The following is a 16,456-nucleotide window of genomic DNA, read 5'->3' as shown; positions in this document are numbered from 1 at the left end:
AAGATAGCTGTAGTGAGCTATTCATAGTGAGCCTCTGAAGCAGTCTTTGGAAAGCAGCCATGTAAACCCCAAGGACATCCCTTAAATTCCCTGGCCAACCTTCACACCCAAAGTCAACCTATCTCCTTTTGGTGAGGACAGGGTGGAACTAGAGATAGGGGGCATTTTCTGTTCCCCGTCCAAACCTTTGACCCCAGAACCCTGTCGTGGGCCGTGTCCGCTCCTTCAACCTGGGTCTGTCCTACCTGCAGGTGTGAGACACTTGCTACATCACTTAGTAGTACAGGCACTCACTGAATACAGTCAATGAGCCTTCCGAGGCCAGTCACACTGCCACTAAGTTGTCCTTATTATTTCACTAAGTTGTCCTCATTATTTGTCAGCATAGAAGCCTGGAGATTCCCAACAAGACTTGTTCTGTAATTAATTCAGTATGATGAAAGCTGTCCTGAGTCAGGATGAAATGCCCACCAGAGACAGGGTAGGTACCTGCCTTGTCATAAGCAGTAAAGTCCAGTCCTTGCCATAACACTTATTCATCTATAAACACAACAGACCTAGGTCATGTTAATGCAGCACAAAATCACTGAAGTTCACCGTGCCAACCCTAGGTTGTTTCCCAAGTGTTTTCGCTGTGCCACTCAATGCCAGGTACAACTGAGAACTTTATCATGTCATCTCAAAGCTGCCTGCATAATCCCAGGACACGCACACACGTACAGTCAACATTTTATGCCCCTACACCGTAGGCTATATTGGAGTTTGTTGCCAGTGAGAGCCCACCACAAGCAGTTTTCCATGACAGTAATTTCCATCCATCACTATATGTAAAAATCCTGGTTGACAACAAAACTGATAAATAATAGCTCTGCTTGCTGTTCATGCTTACATCCCTGTAATTCCCCCCGTTTACCTGGGATGTGCTTTGCCCAGCCAATGATCACCACTAGTTCCCTGTCTGCCAGGTCACAGAGGGTTGTCAGGGCTTTGATGTCACTCTCTGGCATGGTTGGATCCGGCATGGCATAAATCTTCTCGGGCTCAGCCACCAACAAGTGGGAGACGATCTTAGTCACTGCATATTTCAAAGGAGAAGTCGTTGTTGTATCTCTCATGACATCAGGTGTCATAACAGCCCCTTCTAGAAGGACTTTTCTCAGATAAGACCTGACTATAGAGACACCACAGGACCTCAGAAATGGTTTTGGTCACAACAGAAGACTACACTGCAGCTACACAAGCTGTAGTGATCTGCCTATGCCAAACCCACTCTGCTTGGGATGACAAAAGCAGAAAGCTACTGTAAGGTTCTTGACCATTGTTTCAGATTGGTATAACAGGGGGAGCAGGAGATATAAATAATCAGTTGGTGGGATGTGGAAAAGTTTAGAAACTATGGGTGGCATGGATAAGAGAAATCAGCATGGGACTGGTTTTGTTAACATAACTTGGATACAGAAACCGATCAGAGTATCACTAAGTGGATTTCTATAACCCCCTAGGAAAGGTCTGATATTTAACCCTAGGTGCAATGAATATAGCACCTGGCCTGCACCTCAGGGGTACCTAAACCACCTCTGCACTATGATCATAAGAAAAAAATCCTAGTGCTGGTGACTGATATGAGAACCAGAAATGACAACTGCTTCATTATGAGCCCAATAAAAAGAAACTTAGTGGTTGCTCAGAGGACCACAACTCAAGACAAATACGTACGTGGCTTTTTAGCTGGGGGAGGGATCTGTAAGCTCAGATAAGTGCTACTCTCAGAATCCAGTCTTCTCTTGTATTTCTGACGACCTCCACGGACTCGATCCAGACGAACACCTGCAGGTAAAACAAGATAAACCCTCATGATTCCTTAGTGCCACAGGGAACCCTGACATGCAGATGCTAAAATTTGCTAAGACAGACGTTCTCCACACTCCAAAGAGCTTCCCTCTCCCAAACACTTGAGACCTCAGCTGAATCCAGCAATCCCAATAATACCAGCTAGAGTGCCTCCAGCTCTAACCACGCTGCTGTGAGCTTTACTTTTATTCAAAACATTAATGAAGAAATGAACCGATTCAAACTCTTGAATCACCATCAATCTGATGGGCAAATGAAAAGTTTCAGACCTCAATGCCCTCTAGATGATCTTGCTTTTAAATAGAAAGACTTTAAATGTCAATCAAACCTGCAGTTATAAAAATAAGCTTTTAGATTGTTCTTAAAAATGAGAAGTTAAATGTTCTGTGACCTCTCACTGTTTATATTTGAAAAAAGTGACCCGTACCAAATAGATTATGAACTATGAATTCAACAAAGATGTTTCAGCCTTGATCAAGTAAGGCAACTGTAATGAAAGTAGAACCCAAACAAATAGAAACAACCTCTACTACAATAAAGCAATGATAAAGCTGAAGTAGGGAGACACTGAAGAATTTGTTGCTGCTCTTTCGAAATACAGTGAAACAAACTGCAAATAACCCCAGTGACTGGGAAGCACCAGTGACTGTCACCATGCAAAAAGCCATAGCAACATCAAGAGTCCAGGAACAGTAGCTGAACTGCTATATTAGTATGAAGTACAACGTTAAAAATGAATAGTGAAGCCATAAATATTTGACAGTTGTTTCTGGCCAGCCGTATGGTCTCTAGTAATGAGCTCTTGTGAAATTGGAGTAACTCAGTCCTGCTGGGAGAAACAGCTATTGCAAAAAAAAAAAGCAATTTTCCAAGGTAAATGTAAGAGTATACAAACAGAACAAAAATTTGAATTTATGCTATAAAAGCACTTCATCAGGAACACACATGAGTTTATGTAGTCTGATCACAGGAACCGATTATGTGATACATTTACTAATCACATTGAGCCATTAATATTTTGCAATCAATCCACTACATAAACACAAACAACTAAAAGCAAACACTTCAAATCAGTTCTGAAGTGATGCTTTTTGAACAAGTTGTACACCTGAAAAATACTGCAGTCTGCTGACAAATATTCTACCTAGAAAGAGGCACATGTCTATCACACTGTGCGTGAGCTTACTGTGTCACGGAAAAGAGAAAGCTTTTACTGTAATGCTCGCATCAGCCCCACCTGCACCACGTGAAACTGTTAATTGCCACATCTAGATCCTGATACTCTTCATGGCTGAAGCACCCAAACCTGACTGACTGACAGACAATACCAACAGCCCCCCAACAGCAAGAATAACCAAAACCAACCAGGTCCACAGCACTCAGTTATACAGTCTGACGGGAGAAGCTCTCTGGCAGAAGCAACACCCACCTGGAGCCACAGTGTGTGGGGACAGAGGCTCGTAGGTATGATGTTATTAATGCTATATAGCTTTTAAGAGTGCTTCTGCTCCCACTAAGCTGGAATAAGAAGGCCTGGAGCTCTCCAGAGCAAAGGAACTGCTGCTGCATGTGGCTGCTGTGGGAGTACAACACACATTGAAGATGGAGAGAAAATGTTGCACATTGCTTCTTTTACCTCTATTCCCAACAGCAGGTAGCCTGTGGGCAAGCCTTTTTCCTGGGAGCCCCAACATGTTCCAGAGAGTGATTTCAGAAAGTGAGATCATCTGGGAAGATTCCTGAGGAACAACACTAATAGTGTCCTGTATGAAGCAGAAAGCTGACTTCAGCTCATGATTTCCTTACCCCTATAAATGTGCCCTGGTTTCCTAAGAAAGAAGGCCTCTATTCCATGCTCTGCTGAGTAAATAGCACCTATCTATAAGACAGGAGAGGAGGGAAAGACACAAATTTCAAGAACTGCCAGTAAACCAAGTAACTAGGTGTGACATTTAAAAGAGTTAGGAATATACTGTTCAAAGATTATGGAAGAATCTAGAACAGGCTGTAGGACTTCAGGCCTGAATCACAGCTCCCCAGGACCCTCGCAGAAGAACGATCACAGAAGGTTTTTTCCTCTACACTACTGGGAAGGATGACATTGGTACAGGAAGACACTGTTCTCAGCCCAGGAGAAACTAACACACAGCGCTCCAGGATGCTTTCACTGGGCAGTTTGATAAGTAGTGGGTTGGGGGGTGACTGGGAGAGGTATGGAGGAAACAGGGGAAGGAGCTCATTTCTTTCTCCCAAGGAGAAGCATGCCATCCTCCAGTGCTTGGCAGAGGGATGGCTGCACAGGTTGCAGCAGTATTAGGGACCCTCAATCAGATTATAAGGACACAAAGGACTTAAGTGCATTAAACAAAGATAAGAGAGACGCAGAGAGATTTACCCTCCATCCCTCCTTCCCTCACAGAGCTGATAGAGGTCTGTTTGCCCAAGGACTCTGGCTTGTCAATTCTGAACAAGTGTTTGTCCTCCTCTTGTTCCCCATCCTGTGTGACACTCCTTGAGGCAAACGTTTTCAATCAGCATTTGCAGAGCCACTATTCTACCCTGTCGTCATCGCTCCAGCCGCAGAGCTGGTGAATAGACTGACCCCTACGTAACAACCCCTAGATGCTGAGCACAGCGACCTGCAGGTGCTACAGCAAACGGAAGCATTTCAGCCCCAGTCCCTGACTGTGACACTCCAGATGTAAAAATCATGGCAAAATCCCTTGCCCAAAGATCTGACAGCCTAATAGGTCATATCCAGATGGAAGGAAAGGGCATGGCCGAAAATCAGGACCTGCCACTGAGCTACGGTATTCAGGTGGCTTGTTAGTGCTTGCTGTTCTACTTTGATTTCCTCGGTGGTTGATTTTAAGATAGGCAGGTTGGTTATCCCGCAGCTCTGAGAGGGACACTGAAGGGCATTAAAATGGAATGGGGAGGGGCAGGAGGTGAGCTCAGGGAATCAGCATGAAGGAAAGCACTGAGCAGAGAAAAAATGGAGTGGAATGTAAACTAAGATATGAGTGGAAGTGAGAGTGTGTAAGGAAAACGAAAATAGAGAGAGAGGACCGGAGAAGGCTGAGTGGTACATATATGGTAATCTCCAGGGCAATTTCACATCAAATGTGCAGCCACTTGAGCTTTAACAGCAAGATGCAGTGACCACTTATGAGATGCAGCTGGTCCGTACTGAGGACTCTTACATAGGATTTGTTGTCACATATGACAATATGACAGCAGCAAGAGAAAGTAGTTGCCTTCCAGCTCCTGCACAAACCTGTTTCTCACATGGATCACAACTAGCCAGTTCCCAGGAGAGAAGGCACTCATCCTACAAAATTGTCACCGCCACAGGCTCTCCTGAATCTCCCTTCTTAACAGTATCAGCAAGAAGGAGCTGTAAAAGCAGGGAAGAAGGGAGGGCTTACAAACACAATGCCAGATGCAGCAGCATAGGGCAAAGTTTGGGAAGTACTATCCCCTGACTTACCTTCCTGGCAGCTGCTTCTTCACAAATGAAGGCTATCTGTGCTGGAAATATCCTCTCTGCTCCCACTCCCCTGTGTTGCAAGGAAGTGCTGCTGTTCATTGAATGAGGGAGCCTGCATGGGAGTCCTGTCTGACCGAGGCATGGAGCTGGCCCTGATGTCCACCACCACTGGGACTGAGTCCCAGCTCACCGGCAGCAAGCTCTCAGCATCCCAGCCTGCCTGAAACCCCTCTGACCCAGCAGGGAGGAGGGCAGGGCCAGGACTTGTGCAGGACTTTTTGGCTGAGCGTCCTGCCTGAGGTAGGGATGTCAGTTTTCCAAGCATCCTGTGGGTGCCACTCGTGTTCCAAGTGCTCCTGCAGAGAAGTCTGTGCCAGCACCAAGCCTCTGCAGTGGGAGAGCTGATCTGCTGATCTGTTCAAGCTCCCTGCATTTCTCTGACATGCCCCTCGGAGAGATGTCTGCCTGACAACTTTGGGATCAGATGTCCCCTTGCTGACTTGATAACATCAGGCTTGGGAGTTTTTTTTCTTAATGGAAGTAAAATAATTCCAGCTTTTTTTAAAAGCTGGACCCAGGCCGAGTCTGTCGGAAGTAAAAATAGCCGAGTATGCAGAGGCGACAGCATACAGAGACAGGTTTAGTTTCTCTTTTATTTTCTGGGGACTAAAAATACTCTTAAAAGCTCTGTGAAGCTAAGCTCTGGACAGTGGGAAACGCAGTCTAGGCCCAATATCAGCTGTCGCATCAAATTACTAGCCTCACCTCACTTTCCATCAAGTCCTTTCACATGCCCATGAATTGATAGGAAGAGAAAGATCTATCTTGCAAAAGGAGCTAACAGAAGAGCCAAGCTACAGGGTTTGCACAGTACAATATGTGTTTACACCGAGAAAGATGCAACCAAAGGCAACACAGGGTAAGTGCTGGCCAGGTAGCAACGCCCACGGGGCTGCTTTAGTTGAGCTTTCCTTCTAGACCAGTCAGGTCCCACTGCCCACTGCCCACGTAATCCTTGACTGCACTTTCTGCATCAGTGCACCCTGCTTCTGCTCCCAGGATCTGAGCTAGGGTGGTACCAACAGAGATGCCTCTGTTCCCAGAAGTTGCAGTCTAAATATATGGATTGGCAGTGCCCACGGAAGCTGGAAGACATGGGTTAAGAGCAGAGGAGAAAGAAAGGGAGAAGAGTTGTGCCCAAGGTGTGTCCTACAGAATTTCCCTCTTCCTTTTTGCTCTGAACTTCAGGAGTGACAGCAGGATGTGGTGATGGGATGACACAGACCACAGGGAAAAGAATCTGTCTAACAAGAGTAGTGAGGCTGCAACTTGCCTAGGCTCTCTTATGTTACTCTGAGATTCCAGCACGGGAAGATGAAAAGACCCCTTCATACCATTAAGCTCTTATGCTGCTGTAAAAAGAAGTCAGCCCCCAGAAAATCTCCTGGTAGATGACTAGTGCAAACACCCAACTCATTTGAAACACAGGAAAACAACTTCAGGGTTGCAGGTTAGCATGGCTAGAAAAACTCAGCAGCTACCATGGTGCAGGTCAGCAAGCCTGGGAATGACACTCACAATGGGAGGGTGGGGAACTAGCCTGGGGAGAGGGGCAGTGGAGTTGAAAAATCCATCTTCTGTGTTACAAGAGCCTACAGAGAGATTAGATCAGTTCAAGCAGGATTTTCCAGCCTACTCCATTTTTGATGCTTTCAGGGATATGTTGGTTGGGTAGGAAATCTCCTCTGCTGTCTGGCTAAAGGAGGACTGGACGCAGAAGGACATGTTAGGCCTGTGACACATGATAATACCTGGTATCAGAAGCTGCCACATGTCTTGGAGCAGTGACACAAGGTGTCCTTGCTCTTCACACACAGAAACACAAACAGCATGTCCCAGGTAGTTGGTCCAAAGCATACATGATCTGGTTCTCTACCAACGCCAGCTGCATGGCTGCCAGCTCTGCAAAAGTGTCTCTGCTGAATTAGCCATTGTTGTCTCTCAAATGTAGAGCTTCCTTACCATGCTGAGCCCCTCTCACATCATCTTTCAATCACTCTGTAAAGTCAGGAAACAGCAAGGGCTTCAAGAGCAGGTGGGAATAAAGAATACTTCAGTACCCTGTTGACCTCTCTGTAATAACCCCCACAAGCACACACCCTGTATGCATGGTCCACGTAAATGTTGACTTCTGATTTTTTTCCCTTCCCAACCCTCTAAACATCAGCTCTATAGGCTGTCACCCATGGCAGCACAGTCTGCACAGAAGCAGGCTGAGGGGCACGATGTGAAAGGAACAGATGCAGACGGGTGTCTGCCAGGAAGAGACTATGGATGCCTTTCACAAGAGGACCTAAACGATGACAAAGCCCCACCCCTTCTACCAAGAGGTAGTGCTTAGATCTAAATTGTCAAACGGGTGTTTCCTGCCTAGAGCAGCCCTGGGTGCGATTTACCTCACCTTACTTTAGACTTTGGTAGATCCCTTCTGTGCATCTGGGCTCCCTTGACAGGCAACAAAGAGAAGCAGGCACCTCCACATCCATCTTGCCAGCCAGACACTTACATGAAGAGGAGTGATGGCAGACACTTCTCTCCATTGACTACCAAGGGAATCCCTGAGGGATTAAAGCCATGCTTTTTCTAGCCCAGTTTTCTGTCTCAAACTGTCTAGGTAGAGCACATGAGCCTTTTGGAACAGGCAGAAGAACATAAGCACAGATCAAGAACCAAATTTTTAGATACATGGCACAATGGAGAGGCTCCCACCACTGCAGGGAGAGAGGCCCACTTGAGATGGAGACCCACAGAGGTGAGGAAGTTAGACCCATTGACACAGCATGCTGCTGCTTTGGCCAGCCACTGCTGAGCCTCGCAGCCTTGAAGTCACTCCTGAAGTCCTTACCTCAGCAGTGGCTTTTCTAACACTAAGAACTAGTGTCCACTTATTATTTAATTCTTAAATCAGAACACCTGTGCCAAGCAATTCAGAGTAACGACCCTCTCAGGATACCCTGCAGCATAAGGGCTGGTGCAGTCTTCAAAGCTGAGTCAGGGGAAGGGATTGAGAATCCTGGTAGAGCTGAGTCACTGGTAAATCAGTCAGATCACTAGAGGCTGTGAAAATGTTGATGCACATACCTTATGGTATTGCAGAGCAGCAGGACATACATTCATTTCCACCCCATTCTTGCTCACTTGAGAGGATTTTACTTACTGCGTTAGAATTGTCTAAAAGCTTGTAGCACAATGGCTGGGGTCTAAACATCCCTGGATGGTTGCCTCTTTTATCAGCCTCCTCTTCTGTACATGTTATAAGAGCACTAAGCACTATTTCTGGTGACAGAATGCACATAGTGTTTATCATAAACCTGTGCAGAGGTGATGCCTCTCTGAACCCACACAGAAGTACACTGATGGAGCCTGGACTTCATGTTTGAGAGAATGAAGATTTAGTTAGGTATGGCAAGAACCTAGGCAAGATTAATAATTCAAAATGAATGGGAAAAACCAAACTAAACAGATTCATAATCCATTGAATATGGCAGAAGGTGTGAGGAGGGCCCTGGATGCACCAGTCTTACATCCAGAAAACAGATACCAAGTGCTATTGGCTCAGTGCACTTTGTGGACAGCACACCCATGGAGAATTACTGTTGCTCTGCCAAAGGCAGCACGTGGTCTGTGTCACGCCATCACCCAGCCCAGCTCCAGACGCATCGCAAATGCTCAATTCATGCCTTGGAAAAAAAGTTGAGTGTGGGTGATACAGACAACAAGATGCCACTCACTGTACCTGGAGATCCTGTTTCAAAGGACAGGGGGTTGCCTGTCTGTTTTTAAATACAGGGTTTTTTTAGAGAAAGAAAAATCATTTTTCGTTCTCTTCTTTCATTTGGATGCCTCCAATAGTGATATTTCTGGCACCGGCTGGAGGCAGAATACTCTATAAATACAAAGCCATTAAATTGCATGCAGCAGTAACCTGATCGGGGCTGCCTTTTAATTTCCTGACATGAGCTGGCCACTAACCCAATTACCCAGAATCCCCAGAGGAGCCCTCATCCTTTGCAGGAAGCACAAAGCAAGAACCCGAGTATATTGCAGGGATGTCAGCTGAGCTTTCACTGAAATCAAATATCTTTTTTGAGGACACATGGTCTGGAAGCCAGGATGAGGGCAGGAAGGTGAGGGAAGAGGTTGCTGGAAACATTTTGCTCCATTGAGGGATTCTTTCAGTTGAAAACAAAACTAAATATCCTCCATTTGGTCACGTTGCTGAAGAGTAGCTCTGCTGTTGATTCAGTTATTTGGATTTCAGTGAAGAATGAAGGCAAAGTTACTGAGTGGAAGCAGTTTGAGATTGCCAGTAATTGGAATCCCTTGTTTAGATACTAGATGACTGCATCCAGTTTATAACATCACACAGCCATGCCTGCCCAGGGTGACTGAATTGTTTCTTTGGGAAACATTTACAACTATATCACCACAAAAGAAATAGCTGCTGCATGACTCCTGAGAGCTAGGAGGCTAGGCCAGAAGATAATTTGCCTTCAGAGACATTCAGGGTGGGGCAAAGCACCTGATACGGAGCAAGTTTCCTGTACTGGGAATTCCCACTCCTGGTTTTATCCCAAGTAACGCATGTAGACCCAGGGTACTCCAGAAATATCTTCCACTTTCTGCATTAAGATCTACCTGGTCTACCACGGGACAGATCCCTAGGGCCCTTTCAGTCTGCCCTCTTTCCTGAAAGCCAGACAGTGATGTCTGCAAGAAACTGGGCAGAAACCATTCATACACCTCAGAAAGTTACTCTTAGCTCTCATTCATGAGCAGAACTGAGGAAACAAGTCTCAGCACTGGCAGGGAGCAGAAGACAAACAATCTTCAGCAACACAATACAGATTATTCCTATTAAGAAGGAATATAACACTCAAAGGCTGGTAGAATAATGAATGAAATCTCAATGCCTGGATGAGTTTTTTTCAGATAATTATTTTCTTTGCTCTTTGGTTTGTTGCTGTCTGATGTGACACATGATTGCACATGCACGCGCTTCATGCAAGTGTTAGTGACACTGCTTTGCTTCCTTTTCACACAGAATCACAAAACGTTAGGGGTTGGAAGGGACCTCGAAAGATCATCTAGTCCAACCTCCTTGCCAAAACAGGATCACCTAGAGCAGGTCACACAGGAATGCATCCAGGAGGGTTTTGAATGTCTCCAGAGGAGACTCCACAACCTCTCTGGGCAGCCTGTGCCAGTGCTCTGTCACCCTCACAGTGAAGAAGTTTTTCCTAATCTTTTTGTGGAATCTTTTATGCTCCAGCTTGCACCTGCTGCCCCTTCTCCTGTCATTGGACATCCCTGAGAAGAGTCTGGTTCTGTCTCCTGACAGTCACTCTTTAGATATTTATAAACATTAATGAGGTCATCCCTCAGTCTCCTCCAAGCTAAGGAGACCCAACTCCTTCAGTCTTTCCTCAAAAGGGAGATGTTCCACTCCCTTAATCATCTTCATGGCTCTGTGCTGGACTCTCTCAAGCAGTTCCCTGACTTTCTTGAACTGAGGGGCCCAGAACTGGACACAAGATTCCAGATGCAGCCTCATCAGGACAGAGTAGAGGGGCAGGAGAACCTCTCTTGACCTACTAGCTTCTCCCCTTCTAATACACCTCAGGATGCCATTGGCCTTCTTGGCCACGAGGGCACATTGCTGGCTCATGGACATCCTGCTGTCCGCCAGGACCTCCAGGTCCCTTTCCCCTATGCTGCTCTCCAACAGGTCAGTCCTCAACCTGTACTGGTACTTGAGGTTGTTCTTTCCCAGGTGCAAGGCTACACTTGCCCTTGTTGTATTTCATAAAATTTCTCCTCGCCCAACTCTCCAGCCTGTCCGGGTCTTGCTGAATGGCAGCACAGCCTTCTGGTGTGTCAGCCACCCAGTTTGGTGTCATCAGCAAACTTGCTGACAGTGCCCTCTGTTCCCTCATCCAGGTAGGTCACTGATGAATATATTTAACAGTACCGGTCCCAGTATTGATCCCTGAGGGACTCCACTAGATACAGGCCTCCAGCTAGACGCTGTCCCATTCACCAAAACTCTCTGACTTCTTTACTTCAACCAGTTCACAACGCAATCGTTCATGCTCCGCACGGGTCTCTGCAGATGTGCCAGCACAGAACAGGGCGCAGAGCACTAAACAACGCAGCTTTAGAAACAATACAAGTGGGAATCCATTGAAGAAAAAAATCTGCAGGGCTTTCACAACAGTAAAGGACCAAATGCTCAGACAACAGCCAGTCTGCTCCATTTGGTCTGGTGTGTCTCTCTCCACTTGCCTGTCCATCATTTCCATCCTAAGATAAGCTCTGTAATGAGAATACTTGATGTCCAATCATGTCTCACTTGTTATCCTTGTCATCTGAAATTACATCTATCTCTTCAAGACAAACAAATTGCTGCAGAACAGAAAGGCCATGGGTGGCCAGAGTATGAATGGCAAGGGTATATTCTTCCTAAAACTTACAAGGTATATTGAGGTTTTAAGAGAGACCTGCCAAGCTGAAATTTCTCTATCCATCATTCTAGAGAGCCAGAGAGATCTAGATCTATTTTGTAGAATCCAGAGTTAAAAAAAGCTCCACTGTGGTCATTGTGGGCACAAGATAGACTGTGCTGGGAGCAAAGAGAGACAATGGGGTGGCCCAAGACAGGGATGCCCAGTTCAGACCAGTGCCTCACCTCTGCAAGTTGCAGGGCACACTTTCCTTCACCAGCCATCCTCGCTGGTCAGGTATATGTGTAGATATCATCTTCTCCATTTGGGGTCAGCAGTATCGCTGGTTACTCAGGTTTCCCTAATTTTTGCACAGCAGGGAGGCACGCACTTCTACTGGACGAAGCTGTGAAGATGCCCCATCTCCCACTGCCTGCAGGCTGGTGCTGCAGCAAGGCTAAGAGCAGCAGAGTGCAGGTTTTCTGGGGATGGTGCCTCTCCACAGGGGCACTGGGCCTGGAGTCTGCTGGAATCCTGGACTCCAGATTCAGTAGCTTCCTATGTGAGCCTGCTAGTGAGGGGCTAATTAATGCTCTCTGGAGGCACTCTCCAGATGGAAGGGGAAAGTGAGAGACAGGCAGCCAGACAGGTCAACACTTCAGACATCTGAGCCAGTTGGGCTCCATGGGCAGAGCATTCCACCTGCTGCTTTCCCCAGCGAGTCTCGCTTGCCCTGCAGCGTCACGCCAGGAGAACCTGAGACAGCGAAGCTCTGGTGTCCGTGCAGTTCCCTCATTGCAGTGCATTGATCGGAGCTCTCTTAGAGAAAGTGGCCTGGATATCTGAGACACCTATTGATTGCTCCACTGGCTCTCTTCCTGCCCTGATCCTCATTCACTCAGCACTGCCTGAATAACCCGCACTTCTGCACTAGGGGCAGTCTCCCCGGATCTTAAAGGGCTACATTCACAGCTGGTCACCTAGCTGCAGCCCATCTAGAGAGGAGAGAAGATGCCTGGTGACCCTCATATGCACTCCCCAAGGGGAGGGCCTAAGTTTCTCGTGCAGCATCAAGCTGAGCATTTCAAGCGTAAGGCAGAAGCCTGAACTCATGGTTATATGGTTTTGCTATCTTTGAGTACTGGTGCCTTCTGCCTGAAGAACAGGCTCACATCACATGCCCAAGGGGCAGGACGTGGTATGCATATCATGGATGACAACACTAAGCAGAAAAATCTTTCCTCCCTTAATGAGAAGAAATCATGAAGCTCTTAATTAAGTACCAATGGAATATCATACTCTTCAGACAAAGGACAGGTTCTTTACGCAGAAATGTCCCCACTAAGTTACTAGCCCAGTGCCAAGGACTAGACCATTTTTCTCCAAACTCCAGGTAATCAAGCAGGAGAAAGAACCTGGCTCAGCAACCTTCTGCTATGAATGAACCCAAGGAAGAAGAGAGTTACACCAATGCAAAGTAGGAAGGGGAACTATTGAAAGGAAAAAAATCATAGCTCAAGTATCCAAGATATATCTTGTCCTAGTAAGTACTTAGAGACTGCAGAATAGACTCTGGGAAAGCCAAGACATTAGAGATTTTTAAAAACAGTTAAACTACTAGAAATGTACAGCTTGGAACACTCTTGCCTCGGCAGTGAAAAAGGGATGGATGAGTAAATAGGATGACAGATCAGAGATGGAAAAGACCAACGAACCCTTTCTAATCCAAAATCCCATGTCAATTCTGTATTTTTGAGCAAGTGAAACAATTATGGATTTGTTCTTTCCAGAATCTCCTGGCTCTGTGGAGATCAAAGACTGTAAAACCATTTTTCTCCCTTTCTAGATTTTGCTTTTAAAGATGTGTATTGATTGAATTCTGTATATTAATACTTTGTACTCCCACCAGGCTTCACATAAACTTAACTAACTGGTCCTCACAGTCTTTTTAGAAAGCAAAGCAGCATGACTCTTATTTCTCAGCTTGGGAAACTGAGTAAAAGAAAGAGAAAAAACAATGCCGGCCAACATCACTTAACCACGCTGTGTTAGGACACAGAAGTCCTATTTGCAGATTGCTAGTGTAGTCTCCTCTGCTCCTCTTGATACTGTCATGTGTTCTTGCATCTCACTACTATCAATGAATCTTTATACTGTATATTCCACAGCACTAAATATTATGGGCAGGATCACAGATACACTAACATCAATACCAAACCATCCTTTCCCCGTGACTTTAATGATGCTGAATCAATCTCTATATGAATAACTAAATACACTTTGGCACAAAAGCAGCCTTAGAGCCAAATTTCAGTTTGCTATGAGTAGTATCCCACAGGGTTCAGGAGTTCAGGCACAACACGGTATGAGCGAACCTTCACTGCTTTCCAGCTTAACTGGAAGAAGTTAACTGTTTTCACACAACTTGGAGGCTAGGCCACAAAACCCTTCACAGGACCCTTCACAGGACTCTGTCAAACTCAGAGAATTGGTAGCGGACGATGCCCTGGCCCTACAGACATGGCAGCACTGACTCCCGTGACTCTGCTCCCCCGGCAGCCAGCTCCACGAGGCTCAACTGCTTGGACACAGGGCAGCACGGGCACAGGCAGTCAGCAATCCTGGACCCAAGCTGCTGCTCCGTAGGGTGACCAAAGCCACACCAGGTTTTTAAGGTTGTTTTATGGGATTCACATGAGCAGGCTAGAGCACATTACCAATCTGTGCTCCCACTAAAGTGTCACTTGTGTGGATAGGCATGCAGTTAAGGAGATATATCCCCTCCCTGAACTACAACGTGCAGAGAATCAGGGTTCCAGCGGTCCCTCTCCAACCTCAGAAGTAGAAGTAGGTGCCTCCCTCCCAGCACTGGATCAAGCTCCTCTGAGTCTATCACCTCTACGTCTAGGTCAGGGAGGGCCAGACTACACGAGCCAAGTCTGTATCTCTTCCCCTTGGTAACTGGTGTGCTCTAGCAGGAAGATATCTAACCACAGAAACCACACATCCATCAAAAAACAGAACAGGTTTTAAGACCTATTCTTAACAACAATGGCTGCCATCAACTTGCCTCTCAGGAAATGAGAGCACCCTAGGGCAAAGCAGTACATGCTCTCCTGACATTGTACAACTCATCACCAGCTGCTATGATGGTACAATCCGGAAGTAAGCTGCATGCTGGCACCTTGGCTCCAGCATACAGGACTTGAGCAGACCACAGCCTCAGTGTTAAATGAGGGGACCATGCTCTGCCAGGTACAGCAATGCAGAGCGTTACATGTAACACTTCATTCTTCCCCCTCCTCCCCTCACTGCCTCTCCCAGAGGGACCCAAGGGAAACAAAGCTTTAAAGTCAATCCATAAGAATGTGTTTAATTGCCACTCAATTCCTTGTCGTTCACCTTGAATGGACAAGGATTGGGGATGGGGGTTGGGGGAGGGGAAGCAGCACAAGAGAGAAGCTGAACACTGCTCAGAGAGCGCTGAACAGATCAATAGGATGAGAAAAATGCAGGTTGAGCATGCAGAGCAGGGGACCCACAGCACCCAGACAAACCTGTGGTACCCACCATCTTCAGAAATTCTCGAGTGGGAATATGGGCAGACCTTCACTGCACACTGTACTATAGCTCTGCATTAGCTTCACCCCTTCTTTATGAAGCGCAGCCAACCCAGTCATGGTCATGCAAAAGCCTCTCCTCCCCAACACTGCAAAGTGACCTGGGAGGCAAGAGCAACATGCTCCAGCCTGGAGCTCCTTTGGGAAAGGAAACCATCTGGCAAAGCCAGTTTCCAGCTATCTGTCAAATTTGCAAGTGCTGCAAGTAATATCCTAGCATGAGGGTGCTGACTAGAACTACTCCACTCTCTGAACTGTCCTCTTGATCACTGCCCATCCTGACTCTTCTACAAAGCCTGTAAAAAGATACCTTTGAGAAAGCCAGAGAGGGCAAGGAGATCCTGTAAGGCCTGGAGTCCCAGGTGCTGTTGGACAGAGAACAATTCCCAATCTGACTCTTCTTACCTTCTTTTAGCATCCCCACTTTGAGGCATTTCATGAAGCGACAGGCCTGACACGACTTGCGCCTCCGTTTCGTGATCTCACATTCATTGGTGGCCGGGCAGCTGTATTCAATATTTCCTGCAATCAAACACAGAGATGGTCACCCAGGAACCACGTTCTCCCCACAGACCCAGGGATGGGGCTGTAGTGGCCAGATATTCCCAACACCATCAGTCTGTATATCTGCTCACTCATTTGCATGTATGCACACACACACTCTGAGACCGCAGCAGGCTCATAATGGCTCTTAGCAAGCCCAGTATTACTTACTAGAACACATTTTAGAACAAAAAAGCAGTATTGCTCTAAGTCTTGGGAGAAATTTGTCCCTGCAAGGGGCTGACTGCGATGCTGGACTTTCGGGCACAATGCGTCCTCCAGACACGTCATCTTCCCTTGTGCTGCATCCCTCATAACCTGGCCTGTTCCCTGAAGTCCAGGGCTGAGAGCGGGAGCAGCTCAGACATGAGCAGCATTTCCTTTGCTGCCAGTCTTGCTCCATGTCTGTGGGGAGGGATGTCTATCCTTTCTTGCCTTGCTTGGGAAAC

At 46.6% G+C, this 16,456-nt stretch overlaps 1 protein-coding gene across 1 annotated transcript in view; it reads right to left on the bottom strand.

Annotated features, from left to right (window-relative positions):
- The window catches only part of LOC104275020 (steroid hormone receptor ERR2), a gene marked incomplete at its 5' end in the record, with an annotated part of 28,298 nt that extends 12,305 nt beyond the window's left edge, over positions 1 to 15,993 (bottom strand). Inside the window, 3 exons of the mRNA XM_009870850.1 lie at positions 914 to 1,075; positions 1,717 to 1,827; positions 15,870 to 15,993. Of these exons, the coding sequence (XP_009869152.1) occupies positions 914 to 1,075; positions 1,717 to 1,827; positions 15,870 to 15,993 (397 nt within the window). The remainder of the gene's footprint in view (positions 1 to 913; positions 1,076 to 1,716; positions 1,828 to 15,869) is intronic.
- Positions 15,994 to 16,456: the final 463 nt, after the last annotated feature.

The sequence above is a fragment of the Apaloderma vittatum genome, unplaced genomic scaffold (assembly GCF_000703405.1).
Source record: "Apaloderma vittatum isolate BGI_N311 unplaced genomic scaffold, ASM70340v1 scaffold9046, whole genome shotgun sequence".
In the NCBI taxonomy this organism is placed as follows: domain Eukaryota; kingdom Metazoa; phylum Chordata; class Aves; order Trogoniformes; family Trogonidae; genus Apaloderma; species Apaloderma vittatum.
Note: the sequence above shows the minus strand (reverse complement) of the source record. Positions and strands in the feature narration are given on the sequence as shown.